This window comes from Monodelphis domestica, chromosome 2 (genome assembly GCF_027887165.1).
Source record: "Monodelphis domestica isolate mMonDom1 chromosome 2, mMonDom1.pri, whole genome shotgun sequence".
Taxonomy (NCBI): domain Eukaryota; kingdom Metazoa; phylum Chordata; class Mammalia; order Didelphimorphia; family Didelphidae; genus Monodelphis; species Monodelphis domestica.
The window spans coordinates 454,707,436-454,734,336 of NC_077228.1; the positions used below are offsets into that span (position 1 = coordinate 454,707,436).

General features: G+C 35.1%; 1 protein-coding gene across 1 annotated transcript in view; it reads right to left on the reverse strand.

The window, feature by feature from the left end:
• The window catches only part of THBS2 (thrombospondin 2), a 47,529-nt gene extending 23,102 nt beyond the window's left edge, over positions 1-24,427 (reverse strand). The window contains exons 1-10 of the mRNA XM_007484919.3: positions 24,144-24,427; positions 20,778-20,852; positions 19,534-20,090; positions 17,898-17,982; positions 6,507-6,694; positions 4,862-5,002; positions 4,012-4,108; positions 2,816-2,986; positions 2,215-2,391; positions 32-205 (exon numbers count right to left, since the gene is read on the reverse strand). Coding sequence (XP_007484981.1) covers positions 32-205; positions 2,215-2,391; positions 2,816-2,986; positions 4,012-4,108; positions 4,862-5,002; positions 6,507-6,694; positions 17,898-17,982; positions 19,534-20,090; positions 20,778-20,847 — 1,660 coding nt within the window. The 5' untranslated portion in view covers positions 20,848-20,852; positions 24,144-24,427. The remainder of the gene's footprint in view (positions 1-31; positions 206-2,214; positions 2,392-2,815; positions 2,987-4,011; positions 4,109-4,861; positions 5,003-6,506; positions 6,695-17,897; positions 17,983-19,533; positions 20,091-20,777; positions 20,853-24,143) is intronic.
• Between the last annotated feature and the right edge of the window lie 2,474 nt (positions 24,428-26,901).

Below are 26,901 nucleotides of genomic sequence, written 5' to 3' on the forward strand. Positions count from 1 at the left end.
AGAAGAGAAACATTGATTATTTCATATTTACCAATTGGACAGCTCCGTCTGTTGCACATCTGGTGTTCTTTGACATCTCCCACACAATCTTTTCCTCCATACTGTGGCTCAGGATTGTTACAGACCCGGGACCTCTCACGAATCCCTCCTGCACATGTTACTGAGCAGGCAGACCAGGGAGACCATGGACTCCACCGGCCATTAACTGTAATTAAAGGAGGAATTAAGGATAAGTTATATGGACAGTATCTATGATCCAACAAATAAACATAAATTTAAGTGGCTCTGTTAAGTTTTTAGACCATGCTAGGTATTAGGAATATGAAGACAAAATAAAATTTTAAAAATCCCTGCCTCCAAGGCCCTACTGAGGTAGACAGCATTTGTGTATACATAGGTAGAAGGGAAAAATATATGTAAATAGATAGAGTAAAATATCTCTCTCTTATTCTGTGTGACTATGCACATTTTACTTAAACTTTTGAGGCTGTTTCCATATGTGTAAAAGAGTTACAGTACTCATATCACCTGCCTTTCAGAGTTCTCTGTAAGCCTGAGAATATTACATAAATGTGCTATTATTAACTCTCTGGGGAAAATGAATTTAATTCCATTTTTGCTTGATGTCAATTAGCAAAATGTGGATATGATAGCTCTATTCAAGTAATATATAAAATGTTCTATTTTCTTATGGAAAAACTATTAGATTATCTAGAACAAGAAGGGATGGGAGAATTAGAGGGGAAGCTAATTTTGACTCTATCAAGAAAAAATTTCCGAACAGTTATAAGTATCTAATGGTATAATGGGATAGTCAGGATGTAGTAGGTTCCCCTTCCTGAAGATCTTCATATAGATCCTAGATTGTTGCTAGTTGTTTAGTCATTTCAATCATATCCAACTCTTTATGATGTCATATTTTGGATGAATCCTATTTTTTCCAGTGATATTTATTACATAATTATGAATATCTGTCGATATTTAGTAGTGTCCAGCTGTCACCTCTTTTGAGGTTTTCTCAGCAAATGTGGCAGGGTGGTGGGTCATTTCCTTCTCCAGCTCATTTTATAGATGAGGAAACTGAGGCAAAGAGGGATAAATGACTTGCCCAGGGTCACACAGCTAGTAAGGGTCTGAGACCTGCTTTGAACTTAGATCTTAACTCCAGGACCAATACTCTAACCACTGTACCATCTAGCTGCCTGGGATAATCTTTAGTAAGATAATTGGTAGAGGATCAATTTGGAGACCTTGTCAGCTAAAAGATTCCATGACATTGAAGCAAAATGTAAGAAGTTTTCAAGTCAGTAGAATTTCAGAAGATTACTTTTAAATTTATAGAAAAAATAATTTTATAAGGATTTTACCAATTTATTTACTTTTTATTATCAATTTATTAACAATTTAGTTCACATTTTATATATATACTCAAAGGATCTTAAAGGTAGAGCTAGAAGGTCCTTGAGAGATCAAGCAGTCCATTTTACATCTAGCCTATTTTCAAGATAAGAAATCTAAGCCCTCCCTCACAGATCTATGAGGTGATTTGCCCACAGTCAAACAGGTTAGTAACAGAGGCAGGATTTGAACTCAGGTCTTCTAATTTCAGATCTAGTAACTTGTTCAATATACAACACAGGTTCATTTTTCTAAAATGTTACATATGAATCAGACCACTAAGGGAATTGGTCATTTAAAGAAAGACCGCAACAAGACATTTGGTAAAGAAATAATTCCTCTATAATGAAAATAAAAATGTCCTGTTTTAGCTATTTTATTTGAACTTCATATTTTATAATTTTATTGAGGTTGGGCAAATCTATTCAGAGTTACTCTCCCCTTTATAACACTCATCCCTCATAATATAATGGAGGAGGAGGAGAATATTTTTTATAATTTTATAACTAAGCCATCTATTCTTTCAAGATATTAGTACTGTAATTGCCTTTAGAGTTTGAGGGAAATTTTATTGCTTTGTTTTAATTTGATACTAAAGTCTTTGCTAAACATCAGGGAAGTCAAAAATAAAATATACAAGGTCTCTGTTAAGCCCAGGCAATTGGCATCACTCCCAAAGGCCAAGTTCCAAAAACAGACCATGCCAAGATGGTTGTACAACATTCTCTATTTCAATGAAAATGTTTCTGGTGCTTATTTTATTCAAGCTGGGGTAGCAGGATGATGATGTTCATGGATATGTAAGTACAGACTTACTTGGACAAGGGGCCTTTTCGCATTCTTTTGTCTCACGTCCACTTCCTTTACAATTCTTTCCTCCCAGCTGTGGGACAGGAGAATTGCAGAGACGGATACGAGTGATGTTCCCCAATCCACAGGTTACAGAGCAGGAAGACCAAGGGGACCAATGACTCCAGCCACCATCTTGCCGTACTAACAGATGTAGGAACATAGCAAAAGGAGATTACTATCCTATGTTGTTTAAATAAGGAAGAAAATAACTACGGTTCACCCAGAGGACTTAACCCCATACCAGATGTTTGCTTTGTTAACTGAGTGATATTTCAAAGTTGAAACCAAGGAAGGAAGTGAAACATTAACGAAAACTAGAATAAGGAATAGCTTAAATTTCCATTTCTAACATTCTGTGTTAATGTTAAGCTGGAAAAGGTTTCTAAGCAGCATTGAGGGTCCCTACAGTAAGCAATTGGAAACTATGGAATGTCATTTCTATAACAAAAAGAGTCTAAAGCAAAAGAGCAAGTATAAAAAGCAAATAGCTTGAGTTGCTGACATTTAGGGTAACAGTACTAAAGGAAACAGGCACCTTCCAAGAACAGAACCCTCCACCACTTACTTCGGTTGTCACATTTGCCAAGACTGCACATTCTTGTCTGGATAGAGGGTCCCAGGCATGTGTTACTAGTGACATCACACGAGCGTCCTCTCTGTTGTGTTCCTGAACCACATGTGACAGAGCATTCTGTCCATTCAGCCCATGGGGACCAGCCTTCTTCGTTGTCATTGACTGGGAGAGCAAGAAAAATAAAATGTCCTAACGTCCAGACCTCGCTTTCATGGATTGATCGGTCACTCGAGCACAAAAATTATATATTGCCTTACATTTTTAAAAGGTGCTTTTTTAAAATGTTGAGAATTAAACTAAACAAAAATCATTGTTTAGACTCAGAGGTGAGATGATGCCAGCTCATACAAGCTTACAAGAGACACTTGTTAAATTTCAGTGGGATCATTTACTCTTTGGAATTTGACAAGAGTTACAAATCATGACTCACGGGGACAATTCTGATGATAGCATTTTGTGATGAATAGCAATGGCCACATAAATATCTGAGCTGGAATGATTATTAAATTTATTATATATATATATATATATGTATGTATATGGATCAAAAATTATTATTTTTTAACTTTAGAGGTCGTCAAAGCATCTAAATGAAAATAATACTCTATTTCTTTTTTTAAAGCACAAATTCCGTCTCTAGAGACTGATTTTTTTCCTTATTTATTAGCATTCACTATCACTTTTCTTCCCTCAATTACATCCATAAACTAATAAAACTAGTAGTAGTAGTAATAATAATAATAGTAGTAGTAATAGTAGTAATACCTAGAATTTATATAGTGGTTTAAGGTTTTCAAAACACTTTACAAATAATGACAAATAAATATTATCTCATTCTTCACAGCAACCCTGAGAGATAGTAGTATCTCCAATTAAAAATGGAGATAATAAAAGTAACTATTGTAGATTTGTTATGAGAACAAAATAAGAGCATATTCCTAAAGTGCTTAACACAATTCCTGGTGCATAATAGGTAATTAATAAATACTTATTTTATTTCATTTTACAGATTACAAGCTTGAGGGAGAGGTTAAGGGGTTTGTCAAGGGTCACATAGCTAATAAGTATCTGAGATCAAACTGAACTCAAGGCTTCTTGATTCCAAGTCAGATATCAGTCCATTGTACCACTAGGTTTTCTAATTTGCATAAAATCAATTTTTCCCACTTGGAGAAGGAGATACTTACAAGGAGAACAGGAAGGACAGCATTCACCTTCAACAAAGATGGGATTGGCACAAGCCACTGCTGGGCAGGTGATTTGGTGGCAAACAGTTTTAAATTTCTACAAAGGAAGTCATTTCAAAAATTTCTGTTGTTAAACCACTTAATAAACACAAACAAAAGAACCACATCTAGGAAGGAAGAGAGGGAGGGAGGGAAGGAGGGAGGAAAGAAGGAAGGGCTACTAATCATTGATAAAAAGGAAAGATATAAAAGTTAATTAATGCCTGCCCTTCTGACTAAAAATTACAGGCAGCAAGAAGCAAGAGATCTTTTTATGTTGTTGTTGTTCACTTTATCTTCTGACTTTCCTCACTGATCCAAAAAGAAACAGCAGTGAGTTACCACACATTTTGTTAGGAAACGGGGGTTATAAAAAGTGGCATGAATATCCAAAACAGTGAAAAACAAGCAAAGTTGAATGAGAAGGCTAAGGGGCTAAATCATTTATATATGCATTGTTAACAAACCCAGGTCTTGGCTTTCCCAAAAATTTATGCTTAGCTTTAGTGATGAGAAAGAACTTGTAAACAAAGTTGTACAAAATCATGATTCCAATGGACTAGGTTCTTGTCCATTTACTTTTGGAAAGATCATTTAACCCATCTATGTCTGTAAAGTAAGGGTGTTAGATTCTGACCAATTCTTACATTCCTATTATAGGAATTCTTATTCCTATATATTGCAACATGGGATGATTTATTAGACAGTGTATTTTCTTAAGCAATAACTACATTTTAATTTTTCAAGGAATGAGCATGTATCCTACATGTTAGAAAAGGATAGGAAGGTAGTTATGCATCCACATTCTTACCTTGCAAGTACATTTAGTACAGCTGTCCACCACCCAGGTCTCATTATCTTGAAAGAAACGACCATCCTGCCAACATGCTGTCTGGTTCCTCACCTTTAGAGGGACACCAACGAGTTCCCAGAGAACTTGATTGTCATTTGTCTAGAAATTAAAGACACCCCCCCAAAAATGCACAAGTGAAATTCAAGGCTCAATTCCCAGTCAGAATTAAGGAAACTTAATGATAACATTCTGATTTCTGGTTAACTATTTCTTTCTTCAAGTAAGTTCAAATGATATGATAATGTATATGAAGTTAAACTTTATAGAACTTAAATCACTGTAACCTAGCTGTTATTGTTATTAATTAGAAACATAATACATCAAGCCCATTCGACTTTGTGTTAGATAATTCTAGGCTAATAAAGATAAGTAATCAGTTGAAGAAAATCAACAAAGATATGTGGATACTTAAAACTATGACCACTGTAACAATTTTTGCTTCTACTACTACTACCACTATTCCTTCTTGTTTTTCTTGTTCTTGTTCTTCTTCTTCTTCTCTTACTTCTCTTCCTCTGCCTTCTCTTCCCTCTCCTTCTCTTTCTTCTTCTCCTCCTTGTCCTCCTCCTTGTCCTACTTCCTCTCTTTCCTCTCCTCCTCTTAATTCTCCTTCTGAGCACTTCTGAACTTGCTAATTCTAAAGAAATATGGCAAGAAGTATTAATGTTTGTCTCAAAGATAGTCCTGTATAATTCTGATTTAGAATCTGAACATTCACCATCTCTTTAGCCCCAATAGAATCTCCTCCATAGCTACAGAACAATCATAGATGTTTCTCTTCCTTTGTTTTTTCCCCAAATGTGACTGAATAACCTGACTCTGTTCTTGCTCACCATTATTATATTTCTATTAATATCTTGGTCCCCAATACCATGCAGAAGTAAACTTGTTACAGGTATTCATTATGTTTTCATTAAATCTATATCCTTTGAGTTTTAAAGACAATATTTCTTCCCCATATAATTGTTCTTCAATAACACTTTTTTTTCACTTTCTATAGTCCAATCCAGGTCCCTGACAACCAGCCATAAGTCAAGAAAGGTTGACACATCTACAAATACTACATATTCTTTAAAATGGGCAAACTAGACATAAAACAATTAGAAAACTTGCATTCCTTATTCATGTTCCATTCTCTTGTCAATGGACTCATACATCAAAAGGCACTCAAACAAACAAAACTCCAAAGTCTTTAAACAACTATCTGTCAGATATTCCATTTAGAATTTCTAAGGAAAATATTTCTCAATGGATATGACCTTGTGACCAGATTTCCCTGTCCCACAAAAAGAATCAATAGGTATATATTCAGTCATATATGTCATCCTTCAATCAAGCTTAAGGAAATATCCTTCTATTATCAAAGATCATAGGATCTAGAGATTGACATTTACCTCGTAGACCATTGAAATCAAACTCCCTCATTTTACAGAGAAGAAACCTCAGACCCAGGGATAATAAATGTCTTACCCAAAATCTCACAGGAAATAAACAAAAGAGGGAAGATTTGACTCAGATCTTCTGACTCCAGAATCAATGGTCTTTACACTGAACCAAATAGTTCCATGTTTCGTTACTCCAGGTTAATCATAGGTGAACTTACCACTTTAGTTAAGCGTTCTGTAAGGGTATTGACCAGGCTTCGCAGTCCTGATATTTCATTGATCATGCTGCCCAACTCTTCACAGGAGCGCTCACAGACTTCTGCATTTTTCTCTGTATTGGGACCAACATATTCTGTTGAGCTAAGACGGAGGATCTCTGTGCTTTCATTGATGGTGTTCATTTCAGCTGTAGGAGAAAATAACAAGGAAAAGTTGCAACACTGGACCTCTGATTATAGCTTGTTTGGGGAATTATATGCCAGCCACAGAGGTGGAGTTGAGTGGCATCTGTTTTTGGAGTAGTTCAATGCTAAATTACATGCATGGCAACCAGAAGAGTTGAAAATCAACTGTTTCTAATTACAACTTTTCTTTTTTCACAAGAGAGTCCACTTTGATTCCACAAAATTTGACTTAGCACTTAGAAAACAGTCCACTGCAAAGGAAAGTTTTCATTTATGAAGAGAAAATATTCAGTACCCTCAGAAATTTACATTTTCAACTTCATAAAGAAGCATCATGTATAGCACTGACACTGACACTGACACTGACATGGTTTTCTCCTATTCTTTCCCTGATTCTGAATTCCTCTTCTTCCCAATTCCAACTCCAAAATATCACTGCATACACTCCTGTCCAGCTGTTGACTCATCATCTCAACTGCCTGTCTCTCCTATCACCAAATATTCTTCCTTATAACTCCTTCAGCTAATTCATTTCAGGTTTCTCTCACATTCAAGAAACTTTCACTTTACTCCACAGGTCCTTCCTTTTTTGATAACATCTCACATTTCTCAGTAAACCTTTACACACACACACACACACACACACACACACACACACACACACACACACACATTCTACCTCCCCTCATAGAATGTAAGCCCTTTGGGACAGGGACTACATAATGGTGTCTTTATATCCATATTGGTTAGAATAGGTCAAAGTCTGACACAAAAGAGGAATTTAACAAGTCTTTATTAATTGATTGCCTTAGCATCAATTTCTTGAAACAAAGCATATTCACTACTGCCTCCTCCTCCACTTGTTAAAAGCAGAGTTTCTACCTGTGTGATCTTGTGCAAGTCATTTGACCCCCATTGCCTAGACCTTACCACTCTTCTGCCTTGGAGTCAGTACACAGTATTGATTCTAAGATGGAAGGTAAGAGTTAAAAAAAAATAGTTCCTCTCCTTAATTCTTCAAGTGAATTACTTATTCCTAGTAGTTTCCAGGTTTCCATTTTAATTCTAATTATAACTTTCTCTTGCCTTTATCTTTCCCACAGATAAGATTGTCCTCTTTGGGTTCATAGTCCTGGAGTGAAAACTGAATATATGATATTCAGTGAAGGTATCCAGAACCCATAAAATAGTTCTGGCCTTGAATTTGATAAGTTGGCTATTGTTAGAAGCTATATATCTCTAGGAGGGCCCAGATTAGAATCACATATTAAATTTTTTTAAACCCTTACCTTCCATCTTATATTCAATAATACATATTGGTTCCAAGGGAGAAGTATGGTAAGGGCTAGGCAATGGGGGTTAAGTGATTTGTCCAGGGTCACACAGATAGGAAGTGTCTGAGGCCAAATTTGAACTCAGGACCTCCCATCTTTTAGGACTGGTTTTCAATTGACTGAGCCACCCAGCTTCCCCCTCATATATTAATTTTAATGGCTCCCAAAAGGATCAGTTCTTGTTTATAGCCTAAACAACAAAGGCAGACCAACCTTTGAACACTACGTTGTTGCCTCACTGAGATGATTACATCTTCTTTGGTCTAAACCACATGTGATTTCATTCCTCCACTAATAAAGATTAATAACTCATCTGTACTTTAAAGTCTGAATGTTGCCTAAGGCACTTAAATGTTAAGTTGCTTGCCTGAGGTCTCAGATAGTATGTGTCAGGTCTTCCCATTCACAATTCCTCTAAAGTTCTGAACCAAAATGCCCCTTCTGATTGCCATTCTTATGTGTTGCCTCTTCCATTAGAATATAAACTCCTTGAAAGCAGGAATTATATTTGCTTGTATATTCTCAATCCTCAGCAAACTTCACACAGTGCCGAACAAATAGTAAACACTTAATAAATGTTTCTTCATTCACTTTTTCATTCTTGAAACCAACCCTAACCCTCTATTCCAGTACACTAGGTTACTTTTCAAATAATATTTATATGTACTATCTCATCTTTACATGCCTTAATTATACTTAGTATTCAATTCTAAAACTACAACAGTTAATGTTTAACATATGATCCCCATCCATCTCCAGAGCCCTTTTCAGTTTTAATCCATTTCTCTCTATTAAAAAAATCATTCAATTAAACAAATATTTCTCAAGTCTTCTATATGCAAGGTACGGTGCTAGATACTTGACACTGTGCTTTTCTGTTGACTCTGAATTCCTATTATAAACATTTTTATCATCTTCATTTTATTTCAATTTAACTTTATTTGTGGCTTTTTAAAAGGAAACACATATTACTACTGGACTCTGTAGCATAGTATAATATGTAGTATTTGAAATGCATCCTGGCTGACATGGAAATAAGAAAGGTCACAAAACAAAACAAAACAACAACAACTTCATATAGAAGTCGTAGGATTTCTGTTGGGGATTTAGACCTCTCTGTTTTTTCTTTTTCTTTTTAATTCATTTGTATTGTCTCAAGTAAGTGTATTATTTCTGGATCTGTTTCCTCAACTGTCAAATGGAGGTAATAATAGCTACCCTGCTTTCTCCACTTCATATTGGAATGTATACATATATAAATATATGTGTATGTGTAGATACACAGAAAAGCAGACAGACAGACAAGTGGATGGACCAACAGACAGAAGATAGATAGATAGATAGATAGATAGATAGATAGATAGATAGATAGATAGAGGTAGGTAGGTTGGAAGAGGGAGAGAGGGAGAGACAAAGAGACAGAGAGAGTGCTCTGTAACCATAAAGCACCAGATAGACATTAGTAAAGATTAAGATGCTACAGCCATTTATGGTCAATACTTTCTTGGTTTATATTTGTGCTTAGAAATTGAAGTATCTATTTCTATACAGAATAATTATAGAAGTTTCAGTGGTTCCAAATGGATCAATAAAAAATAATTCTCAGATGCAGATATATTCTCAGACTTGGGGTATATTGTTCACCAGAATAAGCATTCTTGTATATTCTAAAGCCTTTGAGTAATTTGAGTAGTATGATGTCCTATTGAAAGTGAGTTTATAAGGGATGCAAGAAAAAAGAATTTGGTCCTTCTACAGGTATAAAATAAACTAATGTAGGAATATAAAGATATAAATAAAAGATCATTGACATTTCTATCATTTTATATGTATATCCCATTTTTGCCTCATAAAAGACTAGGTACTATATATGTTGGTACCATAAGTATTTTTATTCCTATTTAAAAATGAGAAAGCTGATGCTTAGAGAGGTTGAATATCTTGATGGTAATACAACCAGTAAATGTGAGAGTTAGTATTTGAACTCAGGTTTCTTATATTCCAAGGCTCTTCCCACAAAACTATTGAACCCCTCTCTGTTCATTAGTGCTTTTCCATTTAGACTTATCAGGCAGTTTCCATTCCAATATTGTCTCTTATCAGAGCTCTCTCTTTTCCATTTTATAAAGCATTCCATAAATGCCAAGATGACTTAGCCAGACTTTTTGGGCTAACTGCACTTCTTCCTATGAACATTAGGAAAGTGTTCCTTCTTAGCAAAGTAACATGCTTCTCCCTTTCAAATGTGTTTTGTTGAGTGGGCATTTGCATTGGGGCTAATGTCCTCATCTTAATCCCTCTGTCCTCCACATTATAGTCCTACTAGGTCATATATTCAGTGCTAACCTGGAAAATTAGGCAGATACTTGTATTTGAATATATGGTCTGAGACTTGGCTTGTCCTACTGGCACCCCTCAGTGAATCAAATATTGAAAGCTATTTGAATCCACTGTGGTTGGCCAGTAGGCTATGAGAATAAGTATTTTGTTTCTTGAAACATGGCACCTGCTGACAAAATCAACTAGAAACTAGATTGTTGGCTTGGGATAAAGCAATCTGCCTCACATCTGTTTATGGACAGAAATGTAGCAGATCATTCCTTCAAACTCTCCTTCATTCTAATGGAATGGACAAAGAGCTAAAGAAAGTGATATGCTTTCTGGGACTAAAAAAAAGCAGTCTATAGGACAAGGACTTCCTTTGACAAAAGCTAACAACTAAGTTAAGTTTGTCCTTCATCCAACCACTTCATCCACAGTGAGCAAAATCATATGGTGCACCTAAGTACCCAGAACATCATATTCGCATCCATATTACCCTAAGCTTTTTCCTATTTCAAAATAATTTTTCTTTTTCCCCCACTGCCAAAACCTCTCCTACTCCCTCTGGGTTCTGCTCTTTCATCTAGTTTTCAGTCAAAGAGGAATTTAGCTCTTATAAAATGATTCAGACTAAAATATTTCTGATTAATCAATACTTGTGTTGCTCCTCCCAGTTATCTGCATTTAAAATGAGCATGCCTAGAGAGGCAATATCTTCACCCAAAGGAATGAATTGTGAGCTTCAAATAGTCTGAAAAGATTTGGAGCAGATGAACCTTTTCAGTACCCCTTAAATCATAATATTGAGAGAAGCACCTCATCTTCCTAAATATCAATCCAGCTCCTTGTGGGTCACTTGCAACTAAATGATGACTAGGAACTCCAATCTCTGGACTTTTATGTGTTCAACTGGCTTATTTATTTAAAAAAAACAGATTTGTGGGTTTTAAATTATACATTTTGTAATGAATCTCTATCTAATTAAATAAGGTAAGACAATTTCCAGTTAATTTTTTTCAATGTTATGATTTTTATTATTGTTATTATGAGGCAGCCAAGTAGAACAGTGGATGAAATACTAGGGAATCAGGAAGACCTATATTCAAATCCAGTTTCAGACATAATAACAATGATTCCTTAATTATAAAATAGGAATGATAGTACCTATTTCCCAGAGTTGTTGTGAGGAGCAAATTAGATAATATAAAATACTTAGCACAGTGTCTGACATATAGTAAGTGTTGAATAAGTGCTTTTTTCTTCTTAATAATAGCAATAGGGGATACCAAGGTGACTCAGTGGACACTTCATAGCTGTGTGACCCTGGGCAAGTCACTTGTCCCCTCTTGCCTAGACATTACCATTCTTCTGCCATAGAACCAATACTTAGTTATGGTTTTAAGACAGAAGTTGAGTTTAAAAATAAATAATAGTAATAATCATACTGACTAAGCAATTCAGATTCTACAGTGGCATTCTCAGATCCAATGTATCTAATTTTACAGTTAACAATTATTAAATAAAAGAAATCGTGCTGAATTTCTTCCATGTTCTTTCCTCTTGGCCCAAGATAGTGATGTTAAAACTATTCTATTCTCTGTATCTGCTACTGGCTATCTTAAAGTTGCTTCAATAATGTGGAATCATTCACCTTTAACATGCCTTTGCACAGAGCACAATGGAGATGGTTACTTTCATATTTCAACTTTCAAGAGCAAATTTAAGATCTGTTATCACAAGAGGGAATGCCATACTACCTTATGAAATAAGCATTTACTCCCTACTCTCCTTTTAGCCCTTTTCAAAAAGGATCAATAAGATGAATGCCTTTAAAAGCTCATATAGAAAAACTGATCCCATCTTCATAAATATGAAACTTTCCATGCTTTCACAAATCTCTTTCATGAGGAAGAAAGAAAGCATACATTTCATCTTTCAAAATTCAAAGATCTATTTTCTCTAAAATAATTTATAGAAACTCAGGCATTGGGCTTGTCTCAGTTTTTGGATAACTAGGCAGCAGCATGCTAGTAAAAGTTTAATATTGGACTCTCCTCCCAAAAATAATGTATACACCACACACTTTTAAGTCAAATGTGCATTATTCACATTTTTCCTTTCACTTTCTTAAGCCCAGACAATAAATAGGACAAATAATCAAGCTCTGTTTTGGAATATTTGCCAGTTTCCAAAGTATAAGTGGTCATGCTGAAAATTTAGCAATTGCTTCTCCTAAGTCATTTGAGTTGCATAGAGACACACATGGCTGGCTTTTTATACAGGATGAGTAAGTCATTGCCTGGAGGGCATCCTCTTAGGGCAATAAATCATCAGTTGACCTTGAATTTCTCTAAGCTTCTGCAAAGCTATTTGCCATCTTTCACAGGAAGAGATCTGACTCTAAGCTCCAGATTGCGGGTGAGTCACAGAAGTTTGAGATCATGTCAGATATGAGATGAAGAGCTTCAATTACTTGTCAGGGAAATAGTTTTGATATAAATGAGTCACTATCCAATGTTTTAGAAACAGGCACGATCTAGTAAATACATATCCTTCTGATTATATGTTTAAATGTCAGCATTTTTGTTAATTATCAATGTCCTCTTCTGAACCTCAGAGCTACAACTAGCTGGAAAACTAGAAATTGCTAAGGATAGCATGCAAGATGAAGGTGTATATGCCAGAGGGAGCAAATAGACCTCAATAATGCTTGTAGGTGTTTAGGTTGTCTGTCCTAGCCCTGAGGACCACACCTAGTTACAGCTCTGTTTCTTCACATTAAATAATACATTTCCTTAGCATCACCAGCTCCCTGAAATTGTGGTTGTAATAGTTACTCTCCTGATGTCAATCGTGTGTGTGGGTATGCATGCATGTATGTAGACATATATATTACATTATTATAGGATATGTTATTATAGGTATATACATACTATATACATATATTATGGAGGGAGGGATAAATCCAAAGCTAAAATGGAATTTGAGATTACCTAATCTAACCATTTATTTTATAGATCTATTTTATACTGTCGTAGAAAGTAAAATGACTGACATATGATGAAGCCAATGAGTATTTGATAGTTTCTAACTTGAAGACCATTGTTTTTTCCACTACTTTCCAGAGTCCTCATAGATATGGTGTTAGAGTCCCAGGGGACCACATGTTAAAATTTTAGGGACTCTTTTGTTCAAAGCCCAGGGTAATAGAGTGTTCATGTCCCAGAGAATGGCATGTTAGAGTTTTAAAGGAGAGAATTCCAGGTTTTTACCAAATTTTGACATATTTGGAAAGAAATAGCATGGCATAATAGAGAAAAGTATAGCTTTGGAACCAGAAAGATCTGAGTTCAACTTAAGTTCTCAATACTGAAGGCAATACCCCCAGACTATAAGATGAAGATCAGGTATGACCTGCATCATTGGAGACATTTTCTTCTCAGGTTGTGAGTTATGACATCAATTAAATTACAAATATGATTCTATAGATCTACCTATATACACAAATACATATATATATATATATATGTACATACATAAAGAGACAGAGTGAGGGACAGAATCAGATAGAAGGATAGCTACAAATATAAGCAATATATGTATATAACCATATAAGCAATGTATACATATATATATAATGTGTATATATCATATTGTCTTATTAAAGATAATGTATTTGAATCAATGTCATGATATATGTTGTCATTCTGTCATTTCAGTCATCTCAAACTCTTCACGTCCCCATTGAGGTTTTCTTGGAAAAGATACTAAAATGTTTTGCCATTTCCTTCTCCAGCTCAGGTTACAGATAAGGAAACTGAGGCAAAAAGCATTAAGTGACTTGCTCAGAATCAATCAACACCCAGATCTCCCTGACTCCAGGCTCTGTGTTCTATCTACCTATCATCATGATATGTGTATGTGCATTTATGTATGTATAATATATATATATATATATATATATACACATGCACATGCACATAAAATATTCACAGGTCTAGAAATAGTCACCTATAAGAACCTTGGAAGAAACTTTAAAAAAAAAAAACTTCCAGGTCTAAAAAAAATTAGAATTCGCATGAACTTTACATTTATCAATATATAGTCCACCCCATATTTGTTCACCCCACAATCCATCCCAACTCATAGGATCATAGATTTAGAACTGAAAGATAACTTAGAGATGTATTTTACAAATAGAGAAACCAAGATTCAGAAAGCTCAAGTAATATACCACATCCATACAGATACTGAATGGGAGAACCAGGAAATAAAGCTTCCTCCTTTGACTCTCAATTCAACATTGTTTTGTTTTGTTTTTTCGACTGAATCATTCCACTTCTCCAACTGTCTTACTCTGTTCTTTCACTCCAAATACTACAAGCTAAAAGCAACCCTAAGATCTACCTAAACCAAGTATATACAAAGTTTATACATTGACTCCATAGGAAATGTGTGGTTGTTTTTATTTTCACTGAGTTATTAGAGATATGCTTACTTTGCACAAATATTCAAAAACTAGTTTTGGTAACAATTTAATGCTGTTATTTTGGGGACTCATAATTCCAGCTGAGGTTGAAATAGTGGCTTTTTAGGGCATCTTTCAAATCCAGGATTCCATAGTTATGCTATTCTATGACACTTACCTTGGACATTATTTATGAAGAATAATTAATCACAGAACCAAGAAGGAAATGATGTGTTTCATCCACCTAGCTCCAAGAAGAATTGCTCTTAAAACAACCAAGAGAGTTTTATCTTTTTCTTTTAAACCACCTGGTCACAGTCATGAACCAGTTTAGGGACAATCAACCTCAAGCAAGATGATCTTTAATAAAACTAACCCTAATTCTTTATTCTTCAACATGATTGCTAGCCTAGGTGAAAATGAAAAATCTCTATGTGTTCATAATTTCATTATTTAGAAATGCCTAGTCTTATGATTAAGAAAAGAATACTCCTGAGGGTCAGGTAAAATAAATACTATTGGTTTCTTCCCTCTAATCTTATCTCAGTTTCTCAAATGCTCTTTTCAAGATAGTTCTGTTTTTATAACATTTTTAAGAAAGTATGCACTTATGGCAAATTGATAGAAGATGATTTGTGTCAAAATATACTGTCACAGAGCTACATCTAAGAAGAGTACAAGAAAGCCTAGACATTAGTAACTCACAAAACACAGTTGGAGTTATCAAATTAAATTATTATTATTTAGAGCAGCCAGGTAGGTAGAGAGCCAGGCCTGGAAATGGAAGGTTCTGGTTTCAAATTTGGCCTTAGATACATTCTGGCTATGTGATCCCATATAAGTAATTTAACCCCAATTACCTAGCCTTTAGCACTCTTCTGCCTTGGAACCAATAATGGTATTGATTCTAAAATGGAAGGTAAAAGTTTTTTTTTTAATTCTCTCTGTATGACTTGTTTAATCAAACCTCATTGTGGCAAGAAGGTAATCATGGATTCTTGAAGGCTATTCCAGTAAAGAACTTAGAATCTTTAAGATTCTAATATGTTGAAAAGATTTCAAGTATAATCATAGCAATGCACTGAATCTGCTGTCTAGGAAACATCTTAGGGAAGTTCACAAAGACTCATGGTTAATACCCTGGCCCTCTAAGTAATAAAATCTTTGGCCAAGGTAAAGAAAAAGAAAAATTGCTCTCTGTCTTATGAGGAGTTTCTTAAATTGTAGTGGAGGCAAAAAACAGAATAGAAGGTACTAAAAAAGCACACAACCAAATTAAATTACTATTGTTTCTTTAGTACTTTTAGCCTCTAACATCTCAATCCCAAATATTCCATATGAGGAGAAGAGATACTAAATACGATCATGATGATAAGGTCAGCTAGAAAAAAATAAATATGAGATCAGGAATCATGATGGAAGCAATACAATTTTGAGGCAATTGAAAAACTGATTCTTAAGGTAATAGGGGGAAAATGGGAAGATAAATATCACTGATATTGTTATCAAAACCAAAAATTCAAAGGTCATTAGTAGTTATCTTCTAATAACTCAAAAATTGTTATAAAAAAACCCATACATGTGTATCAAGAATTTGGGAGTCAGGCTCTTCTAAATGATTCTCTACCATAGAGCATATCTTCATTGTTATTTAATTAACTCAAAGATACAAAAAAAAGATAGAATTCCTTTGTGCTTATTTTGTTGTTGTTAATTATAATGAATGAGGGAAACATTTTTCCATGGCAAAATAAAAAGTTGATTCCAAGGTATGTCAATTAGATGGATGGATGGATGGATGGGTGGATGGAGAGAGAGAGAGAGAGAGAGAGAGAGAGAGAGAGAGAGAGAGAGAGAGAGAGAGAGAGAGATCCCAATTTAAGCAAGTGTGTTCACATACCCTGGAAATGAAATAGTTTCCTAATGGTTCCTTCAAGTCAGGCTTGAACTATAACTAATACCCCTTAAACCTCTTTTCTTTGGAGTTAAATTAGTTTCACTAGTGGATGGTTAGGTGACTCAGTGGACTGAGAGCAAGGCCCCAAAGACAGAACATCCTGAGTTCAAATCTGGCCTCTGACACTTCCTTCTTCCAAGCTGTGTGACCCAGGACAAGGGACTTAATCCTCAATGCCTAGCCCTTACCACTCTTCTGCCTTGGGACCAATGCACAGTATTGAATTTAAAATAGAAAATAAAGATTTAAAATATTAGCTTCACCTTTATATTTTACAAAATCTAACTAGGATTGGACCCTCTACCACTACAACACCTCAAGCAATGCCTTCTGTTCCTCATACATTATTAAGGACAAATTTGGAGGTCACTACAGTAGAGATCGGCATCTAAAGCCTTTCCCATAGAGCTGTAAGGGGGTATGACATCTAGTACTTTGCTGTGTTGATAGTAAGTCCTCTGATTTTTTTTATTGAATGAGTTGATGAATTTCATTTTGAGCAGCCTCATAGCTGAAGGTCTCTTGGTGGCTGTCATTTTGCAGCATAAAAAAGCCCAATTTGTATATTCCCATGATTTGGTTTCATGAAGCACTGATTTAAATTGTCCTTGACTTGGAGATGATAGTGATGTGGTGTTTTGATTAAGATGAGCATGTTTGAATTTTGACTGGAAGTCCATGCTATCCCTTTCTGCAGATCACATGGATCATCATGATTTGGTTATATTACCACTGGCTAGATATGATAAAAGAAAGATTTTAAATCTGGGAGGAATGCAATTCCTACAAGTTTCTTCTTGAAGATTATATTCATTTAACTTTTTAACAGAACCAGATTCTATAAGTAGCATATGCTCAAAACTATTTTAAATACTAGTGATGTTTGGCTTGAAAAAAAATTTAAGATGGAAAAGATTTTTTGCACCATACAAAACCCATTCAAAATTAGGACTTCTGGTAATTTATCATTGCTATCTGTCAACATTTGCAATTGACTATTACTTTATCTAAGATATATGAAATGTAATGTATTCAGTAGTTTTAAATGAATTCTCCAGAGATACATTTAGCTAAAAATTTGAGAAATATGAACGATGGAATGAAATGAAGTAAAATATCTCTACCTGTTTGGCTTCGCTGACATCCTCTTTTGATGAGAACATCTTCCACAGAAGTTTCAAAAACTAAACGGACATCTTGAAGGAAACCCTATAATAAGAAAGGAAAATAAAAACAAAGGGAAAAACATTTTGAAATGATCAAGGTAAAATGAAAATGATTTTCTTTCATAATTTACAACTGTAAATTTTGTCATTGGATAAGTAATTATCCTCAGGGTGTATCCTCATGAAATCACATTATTGGTCGTACCTTTGGAAATCTACAAAGGGTGAGGTAGCCAGGTTTTTGCTATAGAGACTGGCATGAATAGCACTTTTTCTTGGAGGGAAGGGCTGCTTCTGCCACAGCAGTCCATTTTCCCTCTTCTTTGACCTTCATAGGCATCCTGTGAGAATTAAGAAGATTATAGATCCAAGAAAAGAGATGAAGGGTAAGCTTGAGGGCCAGTAGAGGAGAATAGAGAGTGCATGAGATCCCCATTCTTTCCTATCAACAGTTGGCCCAGTATCCTTTGTGTTTTTGTTGTACCACTTCCAATGAAACTTAGGACCTCCCTACCCTCACTATCAAATGCTTTTTTTTTTTTTTATCTAGTTATAAACCCTTGAAAAACAAGGGCTTGGCATAGAAAAAATTCTAGCTCAGGAAAGGAAAGTCTTCCACAAAAAAAGACCTGGAATGATATTAATTTAAAAATAGGAAAAAATATTTGAAAAAATGACATTCAAGGGAAAAAATGCTATCCTTGTCTTAAAACTCCTTAGTGTGTAAGTTGCCTTGTGTTATGCTAAAAGTTCCAGAGATTACCAATGGTACAATTTGCCATTGAATCATAGCCTACAGGTCTATGAAAGCTGCATCCTAAAGGAATAAAATATGAGGCTCCAATAACAAAATGAACCAGAGGTGAGTCATCCATCCAACTCTGAATCCAACTGATCAAATGTAGCTAGATTGTTTAAAAAAAGAATAATAATGCAACACCAAAATAAAAGAATTGAATGTTTTTAAATCATTAACTAAGCTTTATCATATTCATATTTCCAAGTGTAAAACTACTGGAAGAAAATATTGGCATTGAAATTCGACTGTAAGTTATGAGTACTTCTACTGAAAGGTACTCATCCTGAATTAAATGAGAAAGCATCTGCATTGAAATAAATTCTCACAAATTAGTCTTTTTCTTGACATGGGTAGCTGATCTTTTACTCTAACTCTTAAAAAGCAGGGAAAACAATAACAAAATCAACAAATCAAGTATGCAAATGTGACTATAGAAAATAATGAAAATAACCTTGCATTATCAAACAGAATCTGAAAGGAACTGATTTTTCAGAACTAAAAAATCATAATTCATATGTGGGAATTGAGAGCAGATTGACCTCTAGGAAAGGAGCTTTGTAGGGAATATACACATGCAATTGAAGAGAGTAATATTCAATGGAATGTGGGAATACATATTGTCAGACTTTTCCTATCTGATTCAGGAATGTATCCTCTCCATCTTACCTTGATAACAGTCTAAAGATGTCCTATTGGTGAGGTTAAACAAAACCAATGTTTTAAAAGATTTCCATTTTCCTTTTTCATCCCTATCCAAGTTGACTTCTCACCCTAAGAAATTCCATACATACATACCCTGAAATGATTTTCTCGGATGGAGCCTTTGGCCACATACATCTTGCTATTCTCAGCCTTCAGCTGCTCAAAGAAGGGCTCCTCCAGAATGAAACTGTCAATGAGGTCACAGCCCACATAGAGGCCATAGGTCTCCCCTGTCAGTTGCACAGTGATATTTTTCCAATGGGAATCAGCCAGATCCACATCCTCTAAAGAAATCACATTCTGGCCCTTATCTCCTGAGTAAATCAGGTCAAGAGTGTTGGCCCGGCCATTGGATATAATCTCAAACTGCCGTTGAGAGTTTCCTGGACCTTCCAAAGCCAGGAGTGTACCCCGTGAATGTTTGTCCTGCTTTAGAGTGGCAGTGAGGAAGAAGCCCTCATTTTGCCTCATCATCTTTATCATCTTCTTCAGGATCTCAGCTTTCACTGGGGGAATGTGATCAAATCTAATAAAGCGATATGCTGGACTAGTAGGGTCAGGCCCTCGGAATTGCTTGGCACCAACTGTTCTTCTGTTTATGTTACTGATTTCAAATAGGTCAAAGGAAGTATCATCTTCTGCATCACCATCTACAAAAGTTAATGGTAAATAACAAATGTTTTAACCAATGAAAAAATGGACTTTAGGAAATAAATATATAGAGATACACACTTTCTATTATCACCATATCAGTTACGAAGACTTCATAAACATTTAATGAAATCATTCTCTTGTTTATTCAAAAAGTTAAATTCTAGTTTCTCTATTCTATTCTGTTTCTTTCCATCCCAGATATAAATTTAGATTGTTTTAACAACACTGCTTTAAAACTGATCTATGCAGAAAGAAGATAGTAAATTTATATTCTTTCCTTAATATAGACAATTTTTAAAAAGAGCATTTTGAATTAATTTGCTTAAATGAGTTTATTTAGCAACGGCCAATTGTTTTCTTTATTGTAGCCTATAGTGGGGGCCCTAAGTGTTTGGGGGAAATAATTAAATTTTAGTTTATAGCCAATGAGGATAAACATTTAGTCTTTTTCTTTTAATTAACAACCTAGTCATTGACTAAATTTATTGACAAGAAAGGTTGATATTGTGACATCATATTTTAATCCAGAGTACCTAAAACTACCAGAGAAATTACTACTCCTGCCTTTTTAGCTATACATTTAAGTTGGGTAAGTTATTCTGAAAGACAATACTTCTTTGGGCCAGCTCTCAATTTTTATCTGGGTTAAATATTAAGATTTGCTGTGTTTAGTTAGTACATACCTTGGGCACTGGAGAATACCCAGAGAGCCAAGAGGACCAGCCACCAGAGCATCCTACCTCCCTGTAGCATCACACCTATGGATAAACCAAGAGGAAGAAAAAAAAAACTGACTTTAAGCATACATGGGGATCCTTAGTCACTTAACCATTTAAAAAATTCATATTTAAGTGAAAACAGATATATATTGTCATGTGGGAAATTGAGTGATAGACACTGTGGTAATCTTGAATTTAAGTTGATTGCTGTTAGTTAAAATGATGTTAGCAGTTTCTGTTCACAAAGTTCTTTACCTAAGTGCTTCCTTCACAAATCCTACAACCTATGGGTTAAGAAACACCAGTAATTATTCCATTACATAGATTAGAAAGATAAGGTTCAGAAATATTAAATAATTTTCCTAAGGTCATGGAGTTATCATCAAGAAATAATTCCAGATACTACAGACTCCAAGGCCAAAGTGCTTTCAAACAATGAAATGTCAATTTGGAAAAAGTGATCTAAAGAGAAATGTTGGTGTCTATGTAAGGAAGCTTCCCTTAGGTCAAATATCATTTATGGCAGATTATATACATATTTTGTTTAGCATGATTGAATAGAATGTATTCTCTCTGCATAAAATGCAGGTTCCATTTTTAAACATTTCACATAGACCATTCTTACTCTAGTTATGTTTTCCCTTTGCAAATTTTGTTCTTGGGAATATTGAATTGGTGGAAATAGAAAGAACATAAATAACACCAGATCACTGGATCATAGGTCTAGAGCTTGAAGGTATTATTTAGACTACCTAGTTCAGCCTCTTCATTGTACAAATAAGGAAACTGAGAGGATAAATGACTTGTCCAAAGTCACATAGTCACCAAAGTTATGTACAACTAGATAAAGAAGAGTGGATCTGCCACATATTAAGAGCAATGGATTGCAAATAAATAGCCTAGTCATGGTATTGATATCCATGAGATATTAAAACCCTGGAGAAAGGGGTTTGAGAAACTCTTCTATAAGAGAAAAGGACTATACCTTCTACAGAAGATGGACAAGAATTACATAGGATGGGAAAATATATACAAGCAGTGACATGAACCAATGACCAGAGTGCCCATGCTGATGAGATCTAACCAAGGACTGCAGTATCAAAGAGAAAGTCTACTGACCAACAACAACAGTAATAACAATTGAATTTAAATAATGACTACCTTTTGCCAAGCACAAACATTTGATTTTCACAACAACCCTGGGAGGTAGATGCCATCATTATCCCCATTTTATATTTGGGTAAACTGAGGAAAGCAATGATTAAATGACTTGCCCGCAGTCACACAACTAGTATCTGAGACTGGATTTTAACTTGGGTCTTCCCAAGTCTAATATTAGTGGTTTATTTACTACTACCATGCCTGTTGCTAACTATTACCTTGACTAGAGGTATCTGGAGATTATTCCAGTTCTACTACTAATGTGCATGACCTAGGACAAGACCTTCAATATCTCTAAATGTCATTACATTTTAAATGAAGGTGGCAACATAAAATCCATTCTATCACAATACTGATAATATTGAAAGGACTTAGTTTCAACAGATTTAGGGAGATTCTCAAGAGACATAAACCAAAAGGTCGATGACTTTAAGAAATAACTTACTTGAAATCCCATAAGATGACAAGGAATGTATTTTATGATTTAAAGGACTTTTTTCTAACCTAAATGCCTAAAGCTATTTCTATACACTGTTATAAGTCCAGAATTAGATTATAAAATTCATTCATGTAGCCAACTCTTTTCAAATGCTGATTAGGTGGCACAGACCAAACATCTGGAATTTCTTTACTACATTTTTTGTTGCTCAGCCAGATGTTCACTGTCATGTATGTGCCGCCTCAATGTTCTTCATTTTCTCCCTTATTTAAAACCACAACCTCCATTTCAGGATAGAATTCCTGATTCTGGCAAGGATGTCTCGGTGAACTATCCCTGAGATTATAATTCCAGAGTTGAAAGGGACCTCAAAGACCCAATCCTATCCAACCTATTCCTTTTATAGATGTAGAAACTTAGCCTTTAGACATTAAATATTTTACCCAAATTTTAGCATCAGACATGGGATATGAACCCAGATCTTGTCACTGCAGAGTTAGTGCTTTCTCCCAGTGCCATGGGAGACAACCACTGAACAAGAGGAAGGGAAATCCTATGACTACCAGGTCAAAAGTCCTAGCTCTTCCACTAACTTATGGCAGTACCTTTACTCAATGGAATTAAAATTATTTGATTATGATTATATAATCATTAAAATGGTGTTAATAATGAAATTATACCTCATATCAAAAGGAAAGTAGGACATAGGGGGAGTAAATAAATATTTTCTTTCAAATGACCAAAAAACATTTAGTAGAGGTATGAGAGTTATTGAGTTGTGAAATATCTATCCATTAGTCTTAAAAGTTAGTTCTCTCACCCTAAAGTAATTCAAATTGTATGCCTATGTTTATATTTTGCAAATTAATCTCAATATCAAAGATACTAAACCATGATTTTTAAAAATTCCTAAAATAAAAATAAAATTTCCCCCATTTTGGAAGTACTTTAATAGTCAATGCAGGCAAAAATAATGGCTAAGATGCATTTATATACCCCCTACACAAAGTCATTTGAATATACCTCAAAAAAAAATGATTCCATGTCTACTTGGCAGCCAAATACAACTTTCTATTTGTTGTACTGCATAAACACATGAACAGAAACTTCCCCTAATCTTTTTGGGAAATGACTATATCTATATACAATGTAATCTATGAGAGGAAGTGTATGTTTTCATAGAGTTTTAATGAGGTTACTCATTTGGGAAAAAATAATATTGAAAACCCTTTTCTCATTAGTTAAGTATGTTCCAAGTTAGCAGCAGTGTCACCTCTCCAAGGTTTTGCAAAAGTTTCAATGAAATTTGAAGTTGTCAAAATGCAGTAAATATTTCTAACTGCATCTTAATGGTCCCCCTCCTTCATAAATAAACTTAGCAAGTAAAATTTGTCATAAATATAAACTATGGAATCTTCAAGAATGCACACAGTTCACAGGAAGGTATAAGAAAAGAAAGGAAGGGAGAAAATGATTCAAAAACTTAAGAAATATGCCAGCTCATAAAATAACATTATAGTAAAACTTTAAAAATAAATATCTTGTAATATGGTAGAAAAGCATTTTTTTGATCCAGAGAAATAACAACTACTTACACAGGGCTAGGTATACACAGCAAAGATTACCTGTCTATACAATACAATGTTCTCTCATTTTCCTTTAAGCAATTTATAATAATTCTCATCAAAATAACTGTACAAGGAAATTGGGAATTTAAAATTTTCACTTACCTGATCTTTAAGAAAAAGAACTCCAATGAGAAATGATGCTCCAATTTGAACCAAGAAAGAATGAAAGCTGAAATCCTTTTGAAAAGCCTACTCCAAAACTTCTCAAGTGTTCAGTATGCACTCTGCTGAGGTTAGAATTTCTCTTACTGGCTTTTAGGCAGCAGCTCCCTCCTTTATATATACCCCTTTTTCTGTCAATCAGTCACAGGAGGAAGCACTTTTTAATTCATTCCTTTGGAAGAATGACATAATTTCTCCTTCTGATCTGACAATTTGCTCTGGGGTACCTGGAAGGAGATTCCAAATCCAGCCCCTTTAGGGCTCTGTACCAGCCCCCCTCTTCCTTTTTCCACCAAAGGCAATCCCAGATTGCTGACGGAGGAGGAGCCAGACAAAAGAAAGGGAAAGTCAGTGACTTAGTTTTCCTGTCTTTCCTCAGGAAACAAAATGCTATAAATAAAACTACTAGGATTGCAGGATTGTCTGGAACTCTGTTCTTTTCCTTAGGAATGCAGTGCTTAAAGCAATAGGCATTTAGGCTAAGATCCGTGAACATTTTCAAATTAAAAGGAGATAGTATTTCAGATCTCCAGTTAGTGAAAATTAAATAAGATCTTATTGAATACATGTATGTAAATATTGAAATGTATGTGAGAGTATTTGAAATGTTGATTATTTTCCTTAGCAATATATATGTGGACATATGTGCATCCATGCACATATATGTGTATGTACCTTGAAGGAGGAATATACTGCAGAATGGCTTTTACTTCAGAAAGATCTGATTATGAAGAAACACTGTGGCTTTAATGGCTTAGTCTTGGCTTCACTAAATGCATCCTCCATCTCGATAGCAACTCTTATTCTGTGTGCCTGTCCCTTTTGAGCAGGTTTGTATAATAGTAGGTGGCAACTCAAATTCCATGTTTCCATTAAAATGGCAGCTGAAAGTGTTCTCCAAAAAGAGGATTAGAAGAAAGGGGGGAATGTGATTCTCACCTGACCCCCTACCCCATCTGCACAAATCCTGGGTCCTCCATGGCATACCTGTGACACACCCTGCTGGCCCCCCTTGATATCAAGGCAGACTTTCTTTGGGTGGGTTGAGGCACAGATGTTTATCTGGAGTTAGTGGAAAGAGAGGAGTTAATGGAAGGTTGTACTTTTTGAAGAACTGCACACAGTGGCTTCATGTGCTTTGCTGAGAAGGGACAAGTGATCTCCCAGACAGACTTCTCCAAACTCCATTGTTTCTTTGGCAGTGGGACCAAATGGAGGAAACCTGGCACTGATTAGCAGGTCTGTGGAGAGCTAGAAGCCAGACAGGAGCAGCATTGGTAGCCACTGCTGCCACAAACGATCCGATTTCCATGTCTCAAGCAGGAGATGGAAAGGGCGGAGAGTGAGAGAGTGTGGAATGTTCTGCTCCAGGAGGAGGTCTGTATATTTAAGGGAGCCAAAAAGGAAGGAAGGGGGAGGAAAAGGATGAAGGAAATGAAAGAGATAAAATCATAACTAACTCCAAGGTTAGAGATGATTTCATTCTCTAAAGATGTCTCAACATCATTTCAATTTTTTATTCTTTACCTTTTGACAAAATCATTATTGATTGAACATGAGGAAAGAAGCACACAGAAGTAATAATAAAAACAATAGCTAATAGTGAGCATTTACACAGTTTTTAAGATATGCAAAAACACTTTGCAAATATTATTATTTCATTTCATCCTCACAACAACCCAAGGAGTTAGTTACTATTATCCCTATTTTGCAAATGATGGAACTAAGACAGACAGCCTGGAAGACTGACCCAGATCTGGCACTTATTAAGATTCTGAGGCTGGATTAAAATTCAGGTCTCTCTGACTCCAGGCTTGGCATTATATCCACTGTACCACCTAAAGACAATCATCCTTTTATTACTTTCCTCAAAGGACAGTGTTGCATAGTAGAGAGCTCCTCTTAGAATCTAGACAACCTCCATTCATTCAAGTCTAGCTTCTAAAGTATATTGTGTAACTCCAACCTAGTCACTCTGTGGAACTGTTTCCTCATCTGGAGAATTAAGGAGTTGGACTAGATGACCAAAGTTTCTTCCAGTTCATGATCTTTGATCTTTTGGAAGACTTATCCATGAAGAGATTATCCACACTGATGAAATAACAGGTTTTTTTCCTATAAAATGATATTCATACTGTAATTATAGAGAAAGTCAAAGTTTGGAAATCAAATTCCTAAAAAGTGAGGATTGCAGTCATTTTGGTCTTTAGAGCTCCAAGGGCTAAAATGGTGCTTTGAACATACCTCATACTCATTAAATGTTTTTTCCAATTGCATTTGAAGAACTAAGCACTTGGGTTATGTCTGGTCCAAAATTAACCGAATATCTAATTTTTAATAGCCCATTTAATTATATCTAGACAACCACTGCCAGTTTATTGATCTTTGTTCATGAGGTCATCTTTGTTAGTTTAAATAAAAGATGGAAGTTGGATCTCCTCTCTCTACATTCAGAACAATAAGTAGAAAGTTTTGCTTTGGAGGCAAGTCCTACAATGCATACCAGTTCAACAGAGATTCAAATGAGGTAGAAGGAGAAAATGAAGATTCAGATGGATAGATATAGCAGGTTGGTAGTTTCCTATTTTAATTTACTATCCATACCAAATTGCTGCTAAACTCTGGGGGGAGGAGTCCTTCTCTGTTGAATAAATACTAATGTTGTTATCTCCCTCTAAACTGCTAATGCAGCTCTTTT